Below are 25600 nucleotides of genomic sequence, written 5' to 3'. Positions count from 1 at the left end.
AGTTAATTATTCATGTCACTTTTTTTACAACAAAATATTATTTACAAATAATAGATTCGTCTCAATAAATCAGGGATTCCCTGACCTTTCAAAATATTTTGACAGGGTTCATACCTTAAACCACCGGCCGCCGTGTCTTTAACCTGCGATAAGTGTGTGGGTGGAACGTTTGTAAACAAATTGTGTATTTTCAGCTCCCTTCTTTTATAATCCTAATCGTTTATAAAACGGTACGTATTAACTTTCTTATTTTCTGTTTGTAGATTAGTATTATACTCATATCTAAGGTTATGGAGTTTCTGTCGTATTTATGATTCTTTAAAAGCTAGGAGCCTAGGCCTCTCGCTGCGACTAGCTAGGCCTCCTAGGAGAGGAGTACTCCACCCTAACTTATATAAAGGGAGGCTAGCTTTCTAGGTATGATGGAGGTAAGTAGGCCTAGCCTAGGTAGTAGCAAGAAGCCTACTGATCCATGTGTATTAATTATTATATTAATGCTTCTTTTTTTCATATCATCTGCAGAGTTTTCATTTGTTTTGGTGTTTGATGCAATAAAATCTTGAAAAAATGAATATTCTACCAAAAAAGAGGTAATGCCAGTCTAATAGTAATACTATTTACTATTATTATATATCAATGTTTATGAATATGTCTACCTACCTTTGATCAACAATGCATCCTCACCATTGAAAAAGAGACTTGGCTGCAATTGATGAATATAGAAGGCCTAGAGATCATCAATTCTTTATTGACTTTACTATGTCTGTACTAATCTATTCATTTACTACTATTATATTGATACAGACATTGTTACATATTTATTTTGACAGCTGGCATGTTCTGAAAAAGGAGAACATTGAGAGAGTTAGGAGGGATGAAGCCAAGGCAGCCGAGGAGGAGAAGCAAAGACAGGCAAGAGTTGCCCTAGCTGTGAGTATACCATTAGCCATACTTCACTGTATCTTCAGGACCTTTGTATTATTTTTATTTATAAGCTATCTACCTTTAAAAGAATTTCTAGTATTAAGCTCTGTCTACACTATCAAACTATTTTGAAAAAAAAAGTGTGATGTGCCCATATATGGTAGTGATATGACATATGTACATCACATTTTTTTGTCACATAAAGTTTGATAGTGCTTTATATAGGTCTCACAATAAAGCCACCAAATTATTATATTTTTTTTAAAGCAACCATACAATTTTCCGAACATTCTCTTTCAGGAGCAAGAAGCAAGGACAACAAGATTGCGTGAAAAAGCAAACAAACGGTACGACGTGACACAAAAACTTTCCCATCGCCCAGGTGATGAAGAACATGCAGTCGTTGCAATTGACGACCAACCAAAAGGACACATCAACTTCTTTAAAGATATTCAAGAAGGGGTAATTTTTTAAATGAATATACAATTGTAGAGTTGGAGCAACAATGTTTGTAATTAAAGGTTTTGTATATACTTCTGTTTGTGTCATTTGGTTACGATCAGTTACAATGTGTTGTTAAATAAAAATCATATAAGTATCGTATATCCTCGTGTATAATCCCACTTCTGGTCTAATCCCACCCCCTACTTTATATCTGATTTCACAAACAGGCATATCCCTGGGTATAGTCCCAGTGTTGACTTTAGTTTGGATGTAGGCCTCTCTCTAGCCAGCTCAGATGCTTCCTAATTATTTTTTTCCTGAACAAGGGTTTTGCCAGTTATAGTCCCACCCCGCAAAGTCGGTCCAATTTCGTGTTGTAGTGGGGTGGGATCATACCAGAGGATATACGGTATTTGGAAATGTTACATTACTTTTTCACTTAAAATTTATAGAAAAAAATTGGAGGAGTGAATGCTGAACATGAAGCAGAAAAAGAAGCCGAAAAAATAAACTATGAAAAAAAGATTGGGTTACTGACATACTTAGGTCAAAGTGCAGCGGAAACTCAGACTGTAAAGCCGTGGTATATGAAAGATGATAATACGCGGAAATCAAGTGCAGACGAGACATCAAAAACAAGGTAATTTTTATTGTTTTTTATATACACCTTGAAAGTTCGCAATCAAATGATTTTTGTATGCAAGATTTGTACCTTTTGTTATTATTTTAATAAATATAGTACCATAGACGTAAAGAGGAAAAAATTGCTTGACCCTATGGAAGATATGAACCGATATCTCGGAAAAAAGACAGATGGTAGACAAAAGAGGGCAGTAGATAGGCCGAAACCATGCGTCGCTCGAAGTACTGTGGACTTTGTACGCGAGGCAAGTGTTGTTGTTTTACCGAATTCATATGACAGCCAAATTCCAAAACAAGAATTCTAATTTTTTTTTACCCCAAATTTTTTTTCCATTAGGTAGAACAACCATCTGCCAGGAGTTTAAAAGAAAGAGAGGTACACAGGAAAGAAAAGAAACACAAAACACATAGTGAAGGTTCAGATAGTAGAAAAAAACATAAGAAAAATAAATTTAAACACAAAAAGAAACACAAGAGAAAAAACAAACATCAATCCTCATCTAGCTCTGATACTGAACATTCTGGTGATGATGAAGAGAAAAAGCGCAAAATAAGCAATGCTGCCATCGAAAGGCTGCGAGCCGAAAGATTGCAACGAGAGGCTGCGGAAAAGGCGAAGACTGAGAGATTATTATCGGGCAAACAAGAAGAAACGCATCAACCTGCAATGAGTGTTCCCGAAACAGTTGAAACGACAAGAGAGCGATACAATTCGCAGTTTCACCCTGAATTGGCAAGGAAAAAACGTTACAGAAATGACTTTAATATTTAGAATTGATTTATAATTTTACATTATCATTCAATGAATAAAAATAATATTTACTGTGATGACCATACGTACAACACTAAATTAACAAAACCAACAGTTAAAAGGTTACTTTACAAATTTTATTCTCAATCAACAAAGCTTCACTGGTCGGAATGTCATTTTTTCTAGACGACCCAGAAAGAAGTGTACTGTCCTACAAAAGTAAAAATGATTGGACACACTGATTCGACCACTTCACGCAGTCTAGTAGAAACTTTTCTATTTGAGTTAAGGCTCGCCCAACACAAGATGTTTACCAACATCTTTCAGGGCTTTTGCCTTCATTTTCTGAAACATATTTTTATAATTCTGTACAATCCTGTTTCTTGTTTTCCTTTGTGTTCAGATTTTGTAAATAATGTCTATTGATTTGAAAAGCCTAGACCTAGTACAGGTACCTTAACACGATACTAATTTGTTTTGCTAGCCAGTAGAGCGGTTTGAGCTACTAACCATGATTAAATACTATACACAAAAGGGCACTTCTGTAAAATCAAATTTAATATCTGTGTGGCTTTCAGAATGATGTAGACCCATACTATACTGCAGTATAAAAATGTACACCTCAACCCCTTGGGCGTTACCGGTCACACACTGACCCCATCTGATCTATGCATCATTTTATGTTTTAAAAATCTTTCATAGCGTAAACACCTGAATAGGACAGTGGACTGTAAATGTACAAAATATCTTCTGAAATCAAATGTACATGCCTCTACGTTAGCGCTTCTTTCTGCGCCAAAAACATTACTTTTCCAGTTTTTGACCAAATTTTAGGTCCACATAACAAGGTACCAATCCCCACCCGACAAAAAGTCTTTTATTTCTCATCCTTCCATATTCTATCGTCGACCTCCGCCGCCTCCTCCTCCACCACCACCTCTTCCGCGTCCTCGTCCACCTCCCCGTCCGCCACCTCTACCCCTACTTCCGCGACCTCTGCCTCGGCCGACAGCTGAAAAAAGCAAAAAAAAAATAATACCGATTTTAATCATCCTTCATAATGTTAATGTTTTCAAATTTATATAGCGCTTTTAACAATATACATATTGTCCCAAATCACTGAAAATAAAAATAAAGAAAAACAAATTGAATTTCAAAGAAAAAAAAGGTGCTTTATTCCATTAGAATGTTTATTTTATATTGCATATAATAACACTTGATTTGATACTATCTATAAATGCAGATACATAACATCATTTTTATAACATAGACTAAGTTAACGTACCTGCTTCCTTTTTCTTTGCTCTGGCTTTTGGCGTATCGTCTACTAGTAACGTATCTAACGGTAAACTGTCGGGTAATATGAAGTATCGTATGTTGTTGCCCCTAACAACTAATGTGTCTAACTGGACTGGTTCTCTGCCTTTAACGGTCATTTTTACAGATTTCAGATGTGTGTTCATTGCTACATCGACACCTAGAAAAGAAAGAAAATTATAATTTCTATCAAAAGGAAACAACCTTATTTTGATCTAAACTAAAAAACAATTTGATAAATTTGTTGTTTATGTTGACAATGAATGTGTGATTTAAAAAAAAAAAACGTAAAAAAGATAGGCCTATATATTAAGTAATCACTATAATGTATTCATTTGTACCGGTTATTGTTCCGTGAACTTGAGTTCCATTTTTTAACTCCACTGTCACCGTCTCATGACTAAGCTTCATTAAAAATCTGTGAATAAATAACAAATGTCAGACTTGTTAGCTAGAGGCTATATAATATATATTATAGTCCTCCTAGGCTAGGCCTACTGGTCAAGATAGTGAAAGAAAGCTAGCTTACTACTAGGCTAGTCTACCTTTTTTACACTTTCCTCTGCTAGTAGTAGTACTGGAAGGCTAGGAATATACAAAAACCATTAATTACCATTAAATAAAAAAACGTTTAACTGAAACAAGCGTGTGGTGGGTTATAGCCTATTGTACTATCTATAGTACTAGGCTAGGCCTACTAGCGAACATGTCCAATGATCATGAGTTAAACTGATAATAACTATAGGTACAGTACTGAAACTCGCCTAGGCCCAATACATTGAGATACTAGACAGGTTCTAGGAACAAGATTGCAGTGGGACTAAACTATCTAGGCCTAGTAAACAATACCATTGCCAAGGTAGCTAAGCATGCCCTTAAAGTATAAGAATTAGCCAACTATTTTCAAAAATGTTAATATATAATTGTAACTAAATATTTATAAAATAGTAATATATCAAAAAATTGTGTGTTTACCTCACGAGTTTCATGATGAATGAAGATAACTTATTGTTATCCCCTTAAAAATTGTGTGAACAACGCTACCGCTATTCCGAAATATGGCGCCGTAAGCGTCGCCACAACGATGTTGTTGAGGGCGTGCTACATGTTTTTAAACAGAAAACTAAGTCAAGTGCTGTAAATTATTAATGTATTTATTACAGTTTATACGTTAATATATTTATCGTATATATATCTATTTTGTATGTTAAACAAAACTTAATTTGCATACTTGATAGAAGAAATGCACATACACTAAATATTTGCTTTATTGTTGATTTTTTATTGCATATAATTATTTTAAAAATTAAATTCTCCACCCACCCTCAAATTTGTAATTTCATCTTATAAAAATTCCAATTCAATTTTTTAGAATACTGTACTTATTTTATACTGACAATGACAGTTTTTTTCTACATTTTTGCAAGTTCTTATACATGGAAATATTCACGCCTAAATTCATGTTTGTAATATTAATTTTTTTAGAAGGCCAGATGTCTGTCAGTAGCTTACTTTTTTATTCTTTCTGGTGGATCCAGGCTGCGATTTTTTTTTTCGTACATAAGTTGGGGACCCCATGTGAAAGATAGCCAAACTACTTCCTAAATATAACTAAACCTAACCCTCCAAATAATCTCTCTCTCACTATAAAGTAAAAGAGTAGCTCATGGGAGTCGAACCCCATACATCGACATGTAAAGTCCATAGTCTTATTCACTTGACTACACAGACGGCTCGACAGAAATCGTTTACATTAGCGAATTGTAATTAGCTCGATTCTTACGTCACACCTTATGGATATAACTAATGAATATTCATGTTTATTTTATGACGTTTCACGAGGGGTCCTCAACTTATGTACGAAAAGAAATATCGCATCCAGGCTTAAAGCCCCTTGGGGTTTAAATGGTATTCTCCAGGCATAATGCAACTATTATTTACTTAATTTCCAACCACTTGTATCTTTTATATTTTGTATATGTTTGCATTATGTGAATAAATTTGACCTTGAACTTGAACTTGAATGCTCATAAAATGTCTTCTTTTTTAGCTTCATCAACCACGGTGGGTAGGCCTACTACAGTTAAGTAAACATTCTGAGATATGCTATTAAAGTCTGTTAGCATTTCCACTGTCAACTACAACACTGTGATCTATTCATATAATACAGTACAATGAAAATCTACATTTTCTGCCTCATCATAATCAATAACAATATTCCTGGATATATTATGTCTACTCTAACTGTTAGCATTTCCACTGTTTTTTCTCATTAAAAAGAATTACTGTATTTTAAGCTGAGGTCATGAGTTTAGTTCGTGCTGTTGTTGATGTAATCTCTTTCTTCTTGTGGATGCTGTTGTCGTAATCGGCTGCTGCTCTTGTGTGCTGCCACCTTTTGTCTTATCATTTCCTAATCCAAATAACTCACGAACAAGTTTAAAACGTGAAAGAAATGCTTTCCACACAACATACCATCCTAAAAAAAACAAAAAAACAACTAATTTCTTACTTATTATTAATTTATACAATTTGTTGTTGCTATATTTCTGTTTACTGAAAGCATACATTTTTTACATAAAAATAAATCTGTGTGTGTAACCATAGAGAGATTAAACTCTCTCTCCCACACAATTTTTGTTCACAAATATTACCAGACTTTACATAATGAAGCTATTGTATTTACTAAACAGAACTGTACTTTTATTTAAATTATTTATGTTATGTACTTTTACCGGGACATGACTGGACTTAATACTCTCCCTGAGCTCTGAGAACCTACGTCGAATATAAAACTACTGTACACAGCTGGACCAGCCTAGATAAAGTAGGCTAGTTGGCGGCGGTAGTCCTGGTCACGTCTTGGCTAGAGAGTAGTAAGTAGGCCTATACTCAAACCAAAGGCCTAGAGGACGGTGTAGGTAGGAGGCTGCCTGCTGTTGCTGAGCCTACTAGCTAGCCTACTACTAGCTAGCTAAACTTTTCTACTAGCCTAGGCCCTATTCTAGGCTTGATTGTGTTTAATACATCATTATGATACCTACCAAATGCAATAAATAACAGTACAACAGCTAGAGCTGTCCAAATTGACACAGCTGCTAGAAAAACATCCTTCATTTTCGGAACATTTTCCTTTGTTTTTTAAATCATCAATCAATGTTTTTTTCTCTTTATCTATCTATAGACAATAGAGGGGGTAGTTGTTGATAATGTAATGCGCATGCCTTTGATCCTTTTTACAAAATAATATAGAGAGCGCCTCTATCTCTGCCCTGTAAGAAAAACTTTTTTTCGTGCACTTTTTTACACACCAGACGCAATAAAACTTTTACAACTTTAAAATGTTTACAATTTTTAGGCTTACTAATGCAATACTTTCAAGAAAAACAATATTTCAGAGTGTTCTCGTATATTTATTGTTATTTATTATTAGGAATAATTGTTTCTGAGACGATCGATAATCGATAATCTGAGGCCTATTATAATATACTTAGGTAGGCCTATAATAATAAAGCCGTGACCATTCTCAAACCAAGCCATTAAAAAAAATATATTCACAGTCACATGTCACTAAAGTTTTCGTTGCAAGGTTTTTCATCTACTAAGTAGCCTACGGCGGTACGTTCTCAACTAACACTTTGTGGAGCGCATGCGCAAGCGTAACATATCACACCTGGTTAAAACAATTATCGATAAATCACATGTTTACACAATACTCAAAATGGTAGGCCTACTGGAGCTACTGAACGATCGATATTTTGCGGCAGATATTGTACAAAATCAGAGAGAATGCACAGCTGTTAAATACAAACTTCTTACATGATTGCGACCTCTCGTTTATCAATTTACCCAAAGTATTGATACACGATTATCAAAATTCGATCAGGGTGGCGCTTTTCAATGAAGTTTTATATGAAACCAACCAGGTGTGTCCGATCCTAACGCAAGATGGATGTTGTTATTTTTCTAAATTTCATTAATATTGCATAACACGCCGGTTTAAATATTGTTTATCATTTAATTTTACATCGACGTTTCATACTTGGTTGGAAAAATGGATCTATATCGAAACCTTTTACTCATAGCGATAGTTGCTTTTGCTAATTTCTTGTTTTATTTTTACGTTATGATGTTTATGGCAACTGAAAAAGCAGAAATGAAAAAACTTCTGCAATTGCAGTACCGAAACTTACCACCTAATAAGGAGTTACCAACCGATGACGTTTTGATACCAATGGAAGCTTCCAAGACCACAGAACAAGCATTCAATGTAGACCCGCGTAGTAATTATTCATTTTCTTTAAACAACGACCAGGCATGTAAAACGAATAATACCGTGTTTCTACTTGTTGTCGTTTTTTCTACGCATGAACACTTTGAGAATCGGAGACTGATTCGGAAATCATGGGGATCTGTTAACGTTGTGAATGATAGAAACATTGTTACAATATTTCTCCTGGGTCGAGTGCACGATCATGATTTGCAATACGAAGTTGAGGAAGAAAACAAGGAATACAATGACATCATAATTGGAGATTTTGACGACACTTATAAAAACCTCACGCTAAAAACAATTCAAACGTTGAAATGGTCAACACAATTTTGCCCTGACGCTAATTACGTCATGAAAACAGACGATGATATGTTTGTCCACTACTTAAATATTGTACAGTTTTTGGCGGGAAAAACTAAAAAGAAGAATTTCGCTGTTGGCTGCTATATGAAAACTAAGCCAATCAGAAATGTTAGAAGCAAATGGTATATGCCAAAACAGATTTTTTCTAAAAATATATACCCGCCATTTTTATCGGGTACAGGCTATATAATGTCACGTGATCTAGTATCTAGAATGTACAAGGTGTCGTCCGAAATTTCCTATTTACATCTGGAAGATGTCTTTGCTGGAACTATTTGGGAAAAGTTAGGCGTTAAGCCAGAAGGAAATTCAAAATTCCACAATTATCAAGTTAAGTATTCGCATTGTGCCTACCAGAAATTGTTTACCTCGCACACTTCACCAAACTTTGTTCACATATGGACAGAAATGAAAGTTAAAAGGAAAGAGAGTTGCAAATAGACAGAGAAGGCAGGCACTCACTGTGTATAAACATTTTAGCGCCCCCAAACAGTTTGTTGTGATTTTATACCTAATTAATTCACTTTATGAATTATTACTTTACGTCATTGGTCATTTACCTCTATTAAACGCAACTAAAAAATACAGATTATGAAATGGTTAGCAATGGCCAATCTTACCGGACGGGAACTAAAACCTGTTGATGCCTATAATTTAAATATATGATTTAAAACTTTCACATCTAGGCCTACTTCTGTTCATTCACTTTGAATATTAACACAACGATAGATGGCGTCTTGTGATATTTCTGCAAAATGTGGAACACTTCATTGAACTTGTTGTGTGTCTTTCTTCGTCTTTATTATAAATCCAAAGGCAAATTACTGAAAATAATGACAATCCTGTGGGTATCAGTGGCTGGATTTCAATGGCGATACAAAACACAATAAGAGAAAGCTAAATCAAAACGATAAAGTAAAACAGCCAGAAAGAATAGCAGAGCTTTCGGGCAACACTATTTATTATATACTTTCCAAACTATGATAATAATCTAAAGGGTGCCATAATACTACTGATAACACTATAAACTTTGTAAGCATAATAATTGGCTCCACTGAATATGACGTGATGTAGCCGGTAAATATTGAGCGCCGATTGCTAAAAGAGCCGAATAGAATTGAAGTTTGATGGCATTCCATAGGTAACTAACCAGATTCAAACATGACGCGTTTATTCTGGATTATAATTTTGGTTCTTCAGGCTATTCATATCAATTTTTGAATATTTTTTTAAACATATTTTTGTGTGTAAGCGGTATATTAATATTATTCTAACTAATTCATTGATATACATGGCCACAATAAAAGCTTTTCTTATTACTTTTTAAAAATAAATTTAGTAATTCTACAATTTGCAAAATGTAGCATAAGTTAGAGTTGTTTATTATTATATATTTTTTGTATCTTTGGATTGCATCTTATTCTTTGCTGGTAGGAAAAGCAGTCGAGCTAATTTCGGTTTCCATTAATTTGTTAAAACCTGGTTAGAATTGTGTCGAGATATTCTTTACAATAAACTTTGTTCAATGTATGTAAATTATGCCGAAATGAATGCGAATTCCCAAAAAGGAAAAACTATACTACTAAAATTGTCCTTTATACAATAAATTAAAATTTCAATGCTTTCCTACTCAGCAGTGAGATTGTCTTCTATGCGCCTTTGTATCTACCATGATTTAATGAACATTTGACACGGTAGGTTATTCTTCCTCGGTCACATTTGCCTCATTTGAATATACTGTCGTTAAAATATTTCAATTAATTAGAAGAATTCCTGGCAATGAAATGGTAACGGAGTAAGTTTTCCGGTAAAAGAAGTCTAGAAGATAATTATTATTTTAAAGGTACAGTACTCAGTGGCGGATCTAGCGGGGGGCGTGTGGGGCGTACGTCCCCCCTATTTTTTAAAGATTTTTTTTTTTTTTTTTTAAATTAAATAGATTTTAAAAACACGTATCGTTTCGACGGTCATTTTCATAGTGAAAATAGTACGTCGGAGCACATCGTCAGCTTGATCGCATTTCACCAAGTATGTACGTCAACATCCTTTGTGTACTATCAATTTACCAACGATCATTCACAGTTAAGTGTAAAACTAAAAGGAGCAAGTTGATAAAAGCCACGTGGTGAGCTTGGTCGCGTTTTACTAAGCAGGTCGGCATCCTTTGTGATCGTCACTCCCGTTGTAGAGTAGCGGTACGTACCTCCGACGATCAATAGAGTTTATGAAGTCACATGGTCAGTGCTACACTACGCGCCCATTTATTAAATACAATAAAAACAAAGGCTAGGACTGTAGTGCCTATGAAAATTATCCCGTTAGGCCTATATTTTATTAAAACATATTACTATTAAAATATTAACAATGCTGCATGCAGCATTTCATGACCGGGCCTTGTAGTGTTTTATTTGCTTTTCCGTCGATGAGTCTCATAAACAAATCGCGATGACAAAAGGGGTGTTTTGTTTTTTTCAAATCACTAAATATAATGTAATGATGATCGAGCCGGACCGCTAATTTTTAAACGATCGTTTAAACCAGGTCGTTGAATATGCCGTGATTTTTATTGTCAAAAACATGATCGTCAGTCGATGGCTCGGAGTTTCGATAAATCTCGCGTCGCATGTGTTGTTGCGTGGTGGTGGAAAACACTCTCAGCAAGTTTGCTTCATTAATATGCATGAGACTCTGTGATGACCCGCTTTAACGTGACGTCATTTTACTTTAGCTGCATGGATGATGGATGCGAAGAAGTAGACGTCACCGCGATCGACCCGGCGCGCGTGTAAGAAAATAATACCGGCCTAGGCTAGGACAAGTTTATGCTTATATAAAAGCTGAAAAACATCGTCGCGTTGTAAAAATTTAGATGTAAAGTACAGGCAAGTTGTTAGCTTGCTTTGGTACCTTAGGTAAGTATCAGCTGCATGTTCCACATGTCGTAATTTGCGAGCTTTAGAGCGTTTGGTAAATGACATTATGAATATGAATTGTTTGTAAATCGTTTTAAACGACTTACAATGCGCTAGAACGCCAAAATTCTGGACCCCGACCGGGGGCCCTTGGCGGCCCCCTGGCCCCCAGCCAGTGTTTGCTCGCTTCGCTCGCAAACATACGCCCCCCCCCTATTTCAAAATCCTGGATCCGCCCCTGGTACTCCAGCTTATCTAGGTCTACCCATAAAAAGATGAAAAATATCAACATTAGCTGGCCGGTATGTATGATAAGATAAGATTATTTACGTACTACTATAGTGTTTCACGAATACAAGTGATACATTACAAGTAAAATGTTATTCTGTAAATCAAATATATAAGCCTTCACACATGCTGACGTGCTTTAACAAACATACAAGTGAAAAAGTCTCAAACAATAACAACAAAAATTCACCTTTACCAAGTTCATTCAAGTTTTTAACAAAACAACGTACAGTATCTAGGCCTGGAATGAATACATATCCATGCTCGTTAAAAAAATTAGAATATCTAAGCACCTGGTCCATTGATAATAAATTAAGACTCAATCATGCATAATAGAGATATTATCATATTTACAGACTTATTTTGGCCAACAAAGGCTTCTAGACGTTTTGGCTGCTTGTATGTATGTACCTGTCCGTGATTACCTGGTAGTAGACCGGAACAACCTAATACAACAGGCATGAATGCTGTATTCGAATTTATTCCGAAACAGCCTCATTGCGGAATTCCTCACAATTGTATTTTTCGTTTATTTTTGCCTCAAACCGATAGGCCTACTACCTGTAATTTATTACACTACATACAAATTGTAAAGATGCCCGTGAACAAATTTAAAATATAGTTTAAAATATCCACAGATTGTATGATGCTAAAGACATGGATAAAAGTTGAAAACGTTTATTAATTGAACTTAATCCTAAAGCGTCGTGTTATAGGAAATAAGGTATCTTCCGATTTAGAAGAATAAAGCTCTGTTTACACTATTAACACTTTCACCGCCAAAGACGGAAATCTCCGTCTTAGTAGAGTAGAAATAAGGTTTCACCTCAAAAAAATTGCAACAAAAGGTATTTCAACGGATTTTGGTAGTATTAGGTGTACTAAACAACAGAAAAAAAGTCTCAAGAATTTCGACCCCCGGAAAGTGGGTTTTTTCAAGATGGCCGCCAAAATAGATAAAAAGTGAAAATGGCCATACCTCCTAAACTACTTGGTCTATTGATATAATTTTGGTACCAACATACTCAGAACCTACATATTTATATTCGCTATAATAGAACATTTTGGCCAAAATTGACCGGAAATACCATTTCTGACAATTTGACCTTTGACCTTGATATGTTGTATCTTGGTAACCACTGACCGTAGGTAAACAAATGATGGCTCAAATTGTTCAGAATGTACATATTTACATTTATTGTAATGAGACATTTTGTCAAAAAATGGTTAGAAGTAAAGGTTATTGACCTTTAACCTTTATCTATGTAGAATTTTCATATCTCGGCAACTATGTGTGGTAGAGATTTAAAATTGGGCTCTAAATACTGAGAATATACTTATTTGTGACCCGATCTGGCAAAACCCTACTTTTGTCGGAAATATTCATTTTGTATTTTTTTATATATTTGGATTATTTTAATCATAAGCTTTGTAGTGGTGTTAATTTCATAAAAATTGAGTAAATATTTAAAAAGTTATTACATTTTAAAAACTTACAAATCATTCAATTAGTTTACGAGAAAATCGCGTTTGAAGTTTGCAATGAAATTCTTTTTGATACGCGCTGAAAACTCACTCCGTAGCAACGCGGTATTTTGGTCTAAGGCACAATGACGTCATACCAGGAAGTGTGTGCGATAATAGCAGCGTGCACATCATAGTCAATTTGACTGATTTCAGACCCCGTTTTAACCTATTTAGTCACTCGAATTAACTATTTTGCACTATTGAAAAGCAGCATTATAACGTCAAGCTTATTTTAACTGGTTTCGTAGGTGTTTACGATATCAACAGCGAAAAACCAAGCAGGCCTAGGCCTAGCTAAGCCTATTCAGATTTTTGCCGTCATCGCCTGTTAAGACTTTACTGATGGGTGTTCATCAAGCCGTGTATGGCAGCGGTGCATCGACACTGGGCCGGCGTTAGTAGTAAACTAGCCTAGACAAGTTTGGCGCCTTGCAGAGTCACAACTTGCTAGCTACTAAGATTGTATTGACGATTTAATACATTTATTTTTTTTTATAACGTGGAAGATTCGCTGTAATGTTTGGACTTGAATCCAATGATTAAAAAAAAAACATTTACTGGACTGGACAATAAATTAAATAATTAAGAGCCGATTGGATATATAAAATGTATAAAGAAAACTATTATTGACAATTAAGCTAGGCCCAGTAGTAGTAGGCATACAACCATAATAAAATTAAGGCCTAGCCCAAAAAAATATAGAAAATACAATTTAATTTATGACGTGAATTGTTTTTGACTTGTCTATTTTACTATGGAATAAACAAATACAGGCTACAGCTATTGCAGAACACGCCGAACACTTTACTTTGAATATTAAAATCGTTTTTATTCCAATTTACGACATGCTGTGTGTAAAATGAAAATAACCTCACAAAAATGTAAACAACTTTTTATTTCCGCGCGTAGAGCGTATGAAATCTAGCGCGTTGACCAATAACGTTTGTTATTGCGATGATGCGCCATAGCAACACACGCAGTTCGCTGTTCCAGAAACTTCGAAGAACCGAATTTTCTGAAATGATGTCATAGTAAATCAAAGATTTCATTGGTTCCTTCTTTAAACTCCGCCCTAAAACTTCCATATTTGGAATGTCAAATGGATGAGCTTTATTTTGATGCGTGACCTTTCAACATTGTGCAGCGAACTGGCGATCAAAATGTCGTCAAACTCGGCAACTTTCAACTGAATTTACGCTAAATTTTAGCGTAGATCGTGAATAAATTTTTAGGCTTGAGGAAAATACATGTTTTTAAAACGTTTTTTTTTCATAATTTTAAATAAATTTCGGGAGTTTAAATCAGGTAGACGTATTCTTAAATAGTGAAATATTTCGAAAATGCAAAAACATGTAATCTGCCAGGGTAGTCGAATTGGACGTATTTTGACTGATTACGTGAATTTTGAATTGCCGACAAAGAGAGGGTTTTGCGAGATCGGGTCACATTTATATTTACTCTAATGAAACAGTTTGACAGAAAATGACCAGAAACGACATGTTTGACCATTGACCTTGATATGCTATATTTCGATAATGACTGACTGAGATACACCATTTATGGCTCAATTTGTTCAGAATATAATTATAACTTTTAAATTTCTAATTACGGTATAGCAGCAATTGATTAGATATTGTGCATGTATTTAGTACGGCATCTTAAACAACTGTTCCAACTTCGTCTTCATCATCGTCATCAATCTCTCTATCTACGTTGTCCCATTCTTCTAGTTGACACACTCCACAAACTGAAGTACATGCCAATCCATAGCGTCTACAACTGCAACATACATCCAGTAGTTACAATGGATGATTTTCAAAGTTCTTCTGGAGCAGCAGTTTCATTACAAACTTTCCATCCCCACTTGGTAGCATCCATGGTATTATCTTTCTATAGCCATTGCATGATTTGACTGACATTCTGTAGCAGATGACGTTGGTGGTAGTTGTTGAGGCTAGGTTTGATAAATGATTTACCCTCAACAACTTTTTTATTAAATAGCTTGCATCTGTAGCTATTCAGGGAATCCAGTGACTTCGCTCCAAAAAGAATAGACATGTCCTTCAGTCCAAACTCCTCGATAGTTTAAAGTTTCTGATGCGGTTGAGTGAAAATATCGGCGCGCACACATGTCATATTCTGGGTTACTTTCAATCAATTTATTAAATGCCGCTTTCTTGCCGATTCCGAAAATCCTAGACGTCGAATCACAACCAGTGAATGCATGCACTATGGGTAATGCATTTCACATTTTATATCCTAAAACAGATTTCAATCTGGTTACATTAATCACTCTAGTAGGCCCATCTTTTCCTTTGTCTAATCTGAAATACACTTCTCGGTTTGTTGTATTTACATGATACAGTAAAAGTACCAGTAAGTCCGTGTCTTCTCCAATCAAAGTTACTGTATTATGTTCAGAGACTTCAACTGTTGCCAGAGCAATGTCAACATCGGCATTGTTTTTTTTGTTTTTTTTAAACCATATTTAATGAGGGTGATCCACGCAGCTATTGCTGATCATTAGGGACCCTCAGAGGTTCACAAGACAAACATATACACAAGATGCTCTACAAAACAAAGTCTTATTACAAGTCTTTGGGAGTGGAGTAATTTGGTCCTTAGAAAAAATCCTGACATGTGACGGGACTTGAACTCAGGACCCTTGGAGTGGTAGCCAAGCATCATAACCATAACTCGTTGGCTGCATGTCGTACAGGACATTCTTTTTTCTGTAGCTCATATGAAAGCACGTTGATAAATTTGTGTTTGTTCTCATGCCTTGACAGGAATTCTTCTTTCTTTCCATCAAATTCAGTTAGGACAAATCTCTCTAGACGATGTAATGAAATATGAACTAAGTCCGTTTCCACCCTCACTCTTCGAAGCCAAAGACATCTTTAGGAAGGCAAATAAACCAATAAATTGATAGAAAGTAACCTAGAATATGACACTGATGCGTGCCGATATTTTCACTCAATCGCATCAGAAACTTCAAACTATCGAGGAGTTTGGATTAAAGGCCATGTCTATTCTTTTTGGAGCCAAGTCACTGGATTTCCTAAATAGCTACAGATGCAAGCTGTTTAATAAGAAAGTTGCTGAGGGTAAATAATTTATCAAACCTCAACAACTACTACCACCAACCTCATCTGCTACAAAATGTCACAGTCTTAGAGTATACTATCAAATCATGCAATGAATAAAGAAAGATAATACTGTACCATGGATGCTGCCAAGTCGGGGAAGTTTTTAATAAAACATTTGTGCCAATAATGACGATTGAAACTGCTGCTTCAGAAGAACTTTTGAAAATCATCCATTGTAACTGTACTACTGGATGTAAAACTGTATGTTGCAGTTGTAGATGCTATGGATTGGCATGTGCTTCAGTTTGTTGAGTGAGTCAACTAGAAGAATGGAACAACGTAGATAGAGAGATTGATGACGATAATGAAGACGAAGTTGGAACAGTTGTTTAGGATGCCGTACTAAATACATGCACAATATCCAATCAACTGCTGCTATACCGTAATTATAAATTTAAAATTATTATTATATTCGTTTTTGAACTCATATTCTAAATATAATATAATAAATGTAAGATATTACAGTTACTTGATTCCCAGGAAAGCTCTTAATTCCATGGGTAGATTAGACCATTACCTCAGTATCTCAGTCAGTCATTATCGAAATATAGCATGTCAAGGTCAATGGTGTTGCAGTAAAGAGAGGACATGCACACATAAACCTGATAGATGAAAACAACGAGAAAGTAGAAACTGTCTTAAAAAATGCCCTGTACATACCAACGTACCCACACAACATAATGAGCGTAAGAGCTGCAACGACAACAGGAGCAAGAGTAACCCTTAGTAAAGAAGAAAACACAATCACTAATGCTGGAAGAACATTCAAAATGAGTATTATTGACAACCTATACTACTTACCAACCACAAGTGCACCTAGAGAAGTAGATAAATTAAGCCTTGTTAAAGATTTACAATATTGGCATAGAGTCCTAGGACATTGTAACTTTGACGATGTACTAAAATTAGAAAAGGTAGTGGACGGCATGGAAATCAAAGGTAGTAAAGTTAAGGAAACATGTAACATATGCACTGAAGGTAAATTTGTTAATGTAAGAAATAGAGAACCAGACAAAAGGGCAAATTGTCCATTAGCCTTAGTACATTCTGATCTGGCAGGGCCAATATCACCATTGGCTAAAGACGAATTCAAATACGCCATATCATTTACTGATGACCATTCTGGTTTTGTTTTTGTTTACTTCCTCAGAATGAAAAGTGATGCTGCAGCAGCTACCAAACAATTTCTTTCTGACTGTGCCCCAATAGGCAAAGTTAAGTGCTTGCGAACTGATAACGGTGGTGAATATGTCAGTTCTGACTTCAAAAGCCTAATGACAGATAGAGGTATTAAACATGAGTTTTCATCTCCAAATTCACCCCATCAAAATGGAACCGCGGAACGTAATTGGCGCACTCTTTTTGAAATGGGTAGATGTCTTTTGCTGGAATCTTCACTGCCAAACACAGACAGATGAAAGTGACGAAACAAATGTAAACTTGGAGGATAATGAGAACACAAATGAATCCCAAATTATTGAACATGAAAATACCCCAAATGTTAATAATTATGATAACTTAGAGAAAAATGACAACAATGGGGTAGATATTGATGATGCCCACAGAAGGTACCCTCAAAGGGAGAGAAAGTATCCCAATTACCTACAGGAGTATGAGACTGAATTTGACAGTGATGATTCGATCTATCATATGTCATGTCAAAATGTTCCCTTAACATATACAGAAGCTACAAATTCCCAATATTCAGAAAGTTGGAAAAGGGCAATGGATGAAGAATTACAATCATTGAAAGATAATAACACCTTTAAGATAGTCACATTACCCAATGACAAACACCTCATTGGCGGAAAATGGGTATTTGCTATAAAGGAATCGGCCGAGGGTAATCACACGTACAAGGCAAGATGCGTTGCCAAGGGTTTTAACCAAATAAAAGGCATAGACTATCATGAGACATTCTCGCCCACAGCCAATTTGACCTCAATTAGAACATTAATGCAAATATCTGTACAACATAACCTTATAGTCCACCAGATGGATGTGAAATCTGTATACTTAAATGCAGATATTGATACCGAAATATACTTAAGCCAACCTGAAGGTTACAAAATTAAGTCTGAAAATGGGGAAAAATTAGTATTAAAATTGAACAAGTCATTATACGGGCTTAAACAGTCAGGTCGAAATTGGAATCAGCTGCTGCACAACCACTTGAAGAGTAATGATTTTAAAAGAAACCCAGCAGACTACTGTGTATATACAAAACGCAACAAAGATGACTTAGTAATTGTTGTAATATGGGTTGACGATATATTAATTGCAGCCACAAATGAGAATGTACTTAGTGATTTTAAGACAAATATGAAAAATGAGTTTAAATGTGCTCATATTTCATGTGATAACCAAGGTGCTATAGCATTAAGCAGAAACCCAGTGCAAAGACAAAGGTCTAAGCATACAGATATACGGTATCATTTCATAAGGGATGTCTTAAAAGATGGACAAATAGATATCCAGTATTGTCCAACAGAAGACATGGTGGCAGATATTTTAACCAAACCAGCCACCAAGGTTAAACTAGAGAAATTTAAAAATATTTCTATTTGGAGAATAGTTGATGTTAAAAATGTTACATTGTTGTATTGAATTTTGTGTGTTATTTTTGTAGTGGTTTAAGATTATGAGGTGATGTGGGGGTGTTAAGTTATCCCCTCATATATAATGCACATTTGACGTGCCATACTGTCATTATTCGCGGGTCTCTTTTTGTGGTGAAACCTCGTGAGATGATAAATAAAACACACTTTGCTCTTTAATTTCCGTAGTTTCTGTATTATTATTTCTATATATTCCCGATTCCAGGTTACAATGGATTCAACATCCTGCTCACACAATTGTATTTATTAATTTATGTTTCTGTATTATATTGTATTGTATTGTGTGAAATAATAAACTTGAAACTTGACAATGAACATTCATAAGCCCCATTCCCTACGTTTTTTAGATCTAATTTAAGATCACAAACTATATTTAATGTAAAAATAATACTATATGGTCCTATTGCGATAACTTTTTTCGTCTTTAAACGGTTAAAAATGTGAAAAATAAATCGATTTTAATAATTATAGCGGCCCGCTATAAATCCCAAAATGCATTGCGCGCGGATTGATATTGTTGTTTTTCACCTGTAATTCGCCCACTTTTCGATCGATCGTGAAGCCAAAACAAATGGAAGACTCCTAACTTTTCAGCGAAAATACCGGGTTTCCCCCAATTTGTATCAACGGAGTCTGGCAAAAATAGAAAGATAATTAATGCAGCAACTATACAACGTCAGGCTAGGTATATAGCTAGCGTACGATGTTCGTACGTTACCGATGTTTACCAGCTAGGCCTACAAAACTAAGCCTAGCTAGGCTAGGCCTGAGACCGTCCACGAGAGGTCGATCGCCGCGAGCTACTTAGGTAGTGCATTGTTTCTCACTTTTTATCATAATTTACCATAAAACGTACATTTAAGACAAGGAAAGACATGGTTAATGTTTTTAAAGTGATATATATGTATTATTTTCCAAAAAACGTCCAAAATTGCAGGGAAGGGGTCTTTAATAATGCTATAGCCTAGTTCATGTTTGATTACAATAAGTTAAAATAACGACTGATTAAACTGCTTTATTCTTGACGATACTACTTCCATCGTGTCCTCCATAATTAAAATACACAGCTGAATTCTTTACTCTATGGCTGAATGTACGTTTCAGACAGGACGCTATTTCTTCTCACTACCGTTCTCAAATTTAACGCTACGGTGAGTCTCAAATTTCTGCGCATGCGTGGATCACATTTCGGTTCAAATTACCGTACTCAACTACTTCCGTACTACAACGAAAGCTCGCTAATGTGCTTACTGCGGACGAAGCAATTGCAGAAATACTGTAATTGCCGACTCTGACTCTGAAAATGAGTATTTATTATCTCCAGATGATGAAGGTATATTTGTACCTAAACCTGGTTGGCGCTAGTCCCGTTTCGCACCTGTCGTTTATTTCGACTCAAAATTGGTTAAGTAGCTTTATCGTGAGTACCACACCTTAGAATTAGGCCTCAAAAATACTTTTACGAAGGATATCACACAAAAAGTAAAAAATAAATCCTTTAAATTTATGAATTTACAGACGTGTTTCTCGCACATCGGTTTGTGAATTTCGCATACTCCATGTTCAATGTTGTTGTTTCTATGGAGCGCCAAAAGAGTAATTATAACAGAGGGCTAAAAACTCAGTAAATTGCGTATATTTAATGCATTTATTGGTGAAAATTACGTTCAATTTTATCATATTTTGTCAATGTCAATGCAACAAAAATATTACTGTTGATACTGTACATGGTTTTTGCAGGAACTTTTAGGAATGAAAATCGACAAATTCATCATCATATTACATGTACTGCATGCTGTAGAGTAGAGGTATACCTGATCTAGGCATAGGCCTAAATAATATTCCTCTTAGTCTATAGTCTTACTATTAGTTAGGCCTAGGGTAGGTTGCTATTTGAAAACAGCACTGTTAGCAGTAAAATGTTAAAGCATTTTATTGACAAAATATATTTAAATTAAACGTGTATTTCAATAATAAATAATAAGAAGACGCATTCCACTGAGTTTGTAACCATCTATTGTTGTTGCTCTTTTGGCGCTCCATAGAAACGAAAATATTGAACTTCGAGTAGGCCTATTCTAAATTCGCGAACGGTATGCGAGAAACATGTCTGTAAAATCATCAATTTAAGGATTTATTTGTTACTTTTTATGTGATTCTTCTTCATAAAAGTACTTATGAGGCCCAATTTTAAGGTGTGGTATTCACAATAAGTTGCTTAACAATTTGGAGTCAAAAGGAAGTCGAAATAAAAACAGGTGCGAAACGGAACTAGCGCCACCTGGTTTATAAAATGTAATAAATAATTGGAGATAATTTAGCTAGCCTGGCCTAGGCTAGTTTGTAGAATAGGTTGAGAAACGTGACACTGACAGAGCCAGGCTAAAAACCTCATTATCTCTGCTTTGTTCTCCGATTGAGCCTAAAGTGCTAAAAGTGAGCCAAGTTATTTGTACAATTATGTGGTATTATAGTTTTATTTCAATAAAGTGTTTGGTACCATTGGAAAGTTTATTTCTATCTCATTATTTGAGTGTATATTGCATGTTATTCTGATTACAAACACCTTTGCTATGACTCTATGAGCTTTGAAAAACAGGTAAATTTATCTAAAATGGCTGGCGGTGAGGGGTACTTCCTTTATTGAATGCCTGGCGGTGAAAGTGTTAAACTATTTTGACAAAAAAAAGTGTGATGTGCCCAAATATAGTGGTGATATGCCCAAACTAAAGTTTGATAGTGTAGACAGAGCTTTAAATGTTTATTTAATGTTGATTTTAACACAGATTGGTATTGTGATTTCAACATTAGTGTTTATAGGCATGTATACGGCAATCAGCACACTGTCTGGACCTACTAATTCAGTATATCAAGGAAAGCCGCCGTCTCCAAGAGTTTACAAAACGGAGGGTTATTATGCTGGGTAAGAATATTGGTCATGGTGATACATTTTTGCACACATGGCGTGTCATAATAGTTGCTCGTAATGCTCGTAATGAATAGGCTACAATAAAACGTAAAAGACTGTGTTCGCGTGATTGAAAATAAAGATTAATGTTAATTACTTAATGATATTTAATTAGGCCTATTGAATCAATTACAGATACGCCCATCATACAGAAAATAATGATCTACTCTACAAACTTCATGTGGCAAAATAAATTGATTTGCCCATATGGACACGATGACTTCATATCACTACCATATTTGGGCACATCACATTTTTTGTCACGTCAAAGTTTGATAGTGTAAATAGAGCTTTAGGATAATCAGGGAGGAGTGCAATAGACACGTTTCGCGCTCGCGACCAATCAGAAATAGTGGGTATAGATTTGTAAACAAACCGAACACCTCTCGCCTAGTGCGTGTTGAAGCATAGCGAAATGGCGACTGCCGAGTGCTTTTGTTGCAAGGTGCATCATAAATGTTGGATAAATCGTGAATTTAACTACACAAAATCACTGAATAATATTCCTGTTTTTAATTTTCAAACACGACGCTGAGTAGTTTGCGTCGGCTCCGAAGGATAGTGGCGCAAAATCTTGGAAATTTTTCAAGGAAAGGTACGTCCACGATGTGCTCGTGTCTCTCCGCCCGCCCGGTGGCGTTGCCTGATGCGGTACTTCGTCTACTATAGGCCTAGGAGGCTTGGGTGTCTGTTTAAGCGCCGAAGAACATCACATAATACATGGAAGATGCAATAGGAGCATGAAGAAGAATGAAAGATAATAATTAATATATTTACGCAACATTTGTAAATAAAATCAACAGTTAACATGTATTAAATGCACCGTAATATATATGTGTCAAACCAAAAATGACAATAAATACATAAATAAAGTCGATGATTCCAAACCAATTCTACAGTGAATATAAAACATAAGTTTAGAAAATAAATAACATCCTTACCATGCCATTCCATCAAAGGCTAGTTTTGACGATTGCTTTTTAAGATGATCATCTCTCAGTTCTCCCATGCTTTAACATACCTCTCGCTGTGTTTGTTTACCATTGTATACCCACTAAAAGGTCAAACTGACGGTGACCTTGCGAGCGCGAAACGTGTCTATTATTCTCACTCTTCCCTGGGATAATTAACCAATGACAATATTGTTTTTTAAAAAACGTAATACTTTTATCTTCTAGATTTGATAAGACATGCACGGCCAAACAAACGGTGGTGTTTATAAAAACTCATAAAACTGGCTCTCAAACATTAGCTAGAACGATCGAACGATACGGCTGCAGACACAACCTAACGTTTGTTAGAAAAATTAACGACAAAAAGTCAATTCATTTTGCTAATCTTCGGTTTAATAGCAAATCTGTCCATGGGTTTCTCCCACCACCGAACGTAACCAAGGGAGATTATTCCAACTACAAATACAACATGCTGACCCTACATGTTCGCTATACTCGTAAATATATAGAAGAATTTATGGAAGATGGTGCGAAATATACAACACTTTTGAGAGATCCATCCACGCAGTTGGAATCAGCATTTTCTTTTTTTAACATAGAAAGATTAATGAAAAACACAAAATCTAGTGTTTCAAAAATCGAACAGTTTCTTTTGACTCCACAAAAATACCCCAAAGCCGCATCACATGTATATGTTAACAACGATCAAATATTCGATCTTGGTTTAGACAACAATTTTTTTAACAACGAAACTGCAATTAATGAGACGATATCCAATCTTGATGAAGAAATGGACCTAGTTCTCATAAACGAGTTTTTTGACGAATCGTTACTGCTACTTAGAAAACTCCTTTGTTGGAAACTTGAAGACATTTTATACCTTCCGATGAACAGACGGGCAGACTATAAAAAGACTCCACTGTCGTCTGCACTTCGCCAAAAAGCGCGCGAAAAAAACCATGCCGATACATTGCTGTATGATCACTTTGTTAAAAGACTGCATGAACGTATACGTGATTATGGACCGTCTTTTCACGTAGATCTTATGCGCTATCGTGACATGATGGCTGATGTACGTAAGAAATGCGTTATTGGACAATACGTCAGTGGAAAGCAGATACTGTACAACCAAACAGAAAATATGAGCAAAGAATGCAGAATTTATACCGAAGCCTCACCTGAGTCAAATAAGAGAATAAGACAGTTAATGAAGGCGCCAACTGTAAACTATAAGTAGACATATAATTATTCTATCGGGTGCTTTAAAAGGCAGTGGAACCAACACGTCACCGGTAGTTTGGTTAATATGCACCATGTCTCCATTGTGTAGACAGAGTCATTTTCAACATTATACCACAGCGACTAACAATGGGGGTCAGGGGTCTGGGGAGGTTATAGTTACTCCCCAAAAAGTATCGGCCAGGCTTACTTAATTAATTCTGAATGATTGGTATTCGTACTTATAATATTCATATGGTATTACGTTTATATATAATTATTATAGGAATTGTATATTCATATATATATCTACCTCCTCCGTAGTCTCTACATTAATAAAAACGATAATACAATCAAAATATACCGATTAAAGAAGTTTTTTGTTGATGTTTTTTTTGCAACTTTTTTTAGATGTAGCACCTGTTACATATGGTCCTGTTTTTAGAACATTAAAGGTTAAACACATGCATAAATACTCGTTAAAATTTGCTAATAAAAGAGTAAATTAATACTACAAAGACAAAATATATATGCACATTGATAATACAGTAATGCAATGCAAAATGTCATAATAACCCCAGGCCTTTACCGTAAAATATCGAATACTCAATGAGTGGCGCCGTCAATGTACGACATTGAACGTGATCCTTATATGTTTATAACTAACATTATTTTCACAAAGGAAGTAGGAGTATATTGTTTGAACACGTCAAGAACTGACAGATATTACATTCTTTCTTTATTTACCAATAGCAAATAGGCCTAACGAGCGGAACAGCAAAAAAATACCAAAAACCAATATTGTTTATAGGCCGAGTCATTTGTATAATGTAATATTAGGGAATGGTAGTTTAAAGAGGTATTGTCCCCCAAAAACATGAAAAATTAAAATTAATAAAAACATTTACAGACTTATTTTGGCCAACAAAGGCTTGGTTTTGGCTGCTTGTATGTATGTACCTGTCCGTGGTTACCTGGTAGTAGACCGGAACAACTTAATACAACAGGCATGAATGCTGTATTCAAATTTATTCCGAAACAGCCTCATCACGGAATTCCTCACAATTATATTTTTCGTTTATTTTTGCCTCAAACCGATAGGCCTACATACAAATTGTAAAGATGCCCGTGAACAAATTTAAAATATAGTTTAAAATATCCACAGATTGTATGATGCTAAAGACATGGATAAAAGTTGAAAACGTTTATTAATTGAACTTAATCCTAAAGCGTCGTGTTATAGGAAATACGGT

The 25600-nt window shown here is 35.3% G+C and overlaps 5 protein-coding genes and 1 long non-coding RNA gene across 8 annotated transcripts; 4 read left to right on the top strand and 2 right to left on the bottom strand.

Annotated features, from left to right (window-relative positions):
• Nucleotides 1-133: 133 nt before the first annotated feature.
• On the bottom strand, nt 134-23247 carry LOC140057525 (uncharacterized). The gene is made up of 3 exons (XR_011846957.1): nt 23118-23247; nt 661-840; nt 134-212 (listed from the first exon to the last, which is right to left on the bottom strand). It is a non-coding gene; the product is annotated as an uncharacterized lncRNA (long non-coding RNA).
• Nucleotides 137-3295, top strand: LOC140057522 (leukocyte receptor cluster member 1 homolog). Its single transcript, XM_072103219.1, has 7 exons — nt 137-230; nt 523-590; nt 831-930; nt 1225-1386; nt 1821-2008; nt 2108-2255; nt 2348-3295. The coding sequence occupies exons 2-7, from the start codon at nt 568-570 to the stop codon at nt 2780-2782; spliced, it is 1056 nt and encodes a 351-aa protein (XP_071959320.1). The 5' UTR covers nt 137-230; nt 523-567; the 3' UTR covers nt 2783-3295.
• Nucleotides 2877-5157, bottom strand: LOC140057523 (small nuclear ribonucleoprotein Sm D1-like). Of its 2 annotated transcripts, XM_072103221.1 has the most exons (5): nt 5054-5124; nt 4624-4663; nt 4420-4496; nt 4047-4238; nt 2877-3773 (listed from the first exon to the last, which is right to left on the bottom strand). In XM_072103221.1, the coding sequence occupies exons 3-5, from the start codon at nt 4487-4489 to the stop codon at nt 3661-3663; spliced, it is 375 nt and encodes a 124-aa protein (XP_071959322.1). In that variant the 5' UTR covers nt 4490-4496; nt 4624-4663; nt 5054-5124; the 3' UTR covers nt 2877-3660. The 2 variants fall into 2 exon arrangements, with proteins under 2 accessions (XP_071959322.1, XP_071959321.1); XM_072103220.1 differs by lacking the exon at nt 4624-4663 and having other exon boundaries at nt 5054-5157.
• Nucleotides 8027-10015, top strand: LOC140056781 (beta-1,3-galactosyltransferase 1-like). Its single transcript, XM_072102259.1, has one exon. The coding sequence runs from the start codon at nt 8133-8135 to the stop codon at nt 9153-9155; it is 1023 nt and encodes a 340-aa protein (XP_071958360.1). The 5' UTR covers nt 8027-8132; the 3' UTR covers nt 9156-10015.
• On the top strand, nt 17177-17966 carry LOC140057389 (uncharacterized). The gene is made up of 2 exons (XM_072103029.1): nt 17177-17568; nt 17741-17966. The coding sequence occupies exons 1-2, from the start codon at nt 17271-17273 to the stop codon at nt 17743-17745; spliced, it is 303 nt and encodes a 100-aa protein (XP_071959130.1). The 5' UTR covers nt 17177-17270; the 3' UTR covers nt 17746-17966.
• On the top strand, nt 19734-24778 carry LOC140057521 (galactosylceramide sulfotransferase-like). 2 transcript variants are annotated; one of them, XM_072103216.1, is made up of 3 exons: nt 19734-20541; nt 21995-22131; nt 23355-24778. In XM_072103216.1, the coding sequence occupies exons 1-3, from the start codon at nt 20512-20514 to the stop codon at nt 24364-24366; spliced, it is 1179 nt and encodes a 392-aa protein (XP_071959317.1). In that variant the 5' UTR covers nt 19734-20511; the 3' UTR covers nt 24367-24778. The 2 variants fall into 2 exon arrangements, with proteins under 2 accessions (XP_071959317.1, XP_071959319.1); XM_072103218.1 differs by lacking the exon at nt 19734-20541 and adding an exon at nt 20688-21644.
• Nucleotides 24779-25600: the final 822 nt, after the last annotated feature.

Source organism: Antedon mediterranea, chromosome 8, assembly GCF_964355755.1.
Source record: "Antedon mediterranea chromosome 8, ecAntMedi1.1, whole genome shotgun sequence".
NCBI classification, from domain to species: Eukaryota; Metazoa; Echinodermata; class Crinoidea; order Comatulida; family Antedonidae; genus Antedon; species Antedon mediterranea.
This window is presented reverse-complemented; position numbering and strand designations above follow the sequence as displayed.

Bases quoted from the DNA above. Each gene is read 5' to 3' on its own strand.
- LOC140057521 (XM_072103216.1), top strand. From the start codon at position 20,512: ATGAGTATTTATTATCTCCAGATGATGAAG. The intron at 20,542-21,994 runs GTATATTTGTAC...ATTTTAACACAG, and splicing joins ATTATCTCCAGATGATGAAG to ATTGGTATTGTGATTTCAAC. The intron at 22,132-23,354 runs GTAAGAATATTG...TTTATCTTCTAG, and splicing joins ACGGAGGGTTATTATGCTGG to ATTTGATAAGACATGCACGG.
- LOC140057389 (XM_072103029.1), top strand. From the start codon at position 17,271: ATGAGCGTAAGAGCTGCAACGACAACAGGAGCAAGAGTAACCCTTAGT.
- LOC140056781 (XM_072102259.1), top strand. From the start codon at position 8,133: ATGGATCTATATCGAAACCTTTTACTCATAGCGATAGTTGCTTTTGCT.
- LOC140057522 (XM_072103219.1), top strand. From the start codon at position 568: ATGAATATTCTACCAAAAAAGAG. The intron at 591-830 runs GTAATGCCAGTC...TTATTTTGACAG, and splicing joins AATATTCTACCAAAAAAGAG to CTGGCATGTTCTGAAAAAGG. The intron at 2,009-2,107 runs GTAATTTTTATT...TAATAAATATAG, and splicing joins GACGAGACATCAAAAACAAG to TACCATAGACGTAAAGAGGA.
- LOC140057523 (XM_072103220.1), bottom strand. The intron at 4,239-4,419 runs GTACAAATGAAT...TTTCTTTTCTAG, and splicing joins AGTTCACGGAACAATAACCG to GTGTCGATGTAGCAATGAAC. The intron at 3,774-4,046 runs GTACGTTAACTT...TGCTTTTTTCAG, and splicing joins AGCAAAGAAAAAGGAAGCAG to CTGTCGGCCGAGGCAGAGGT.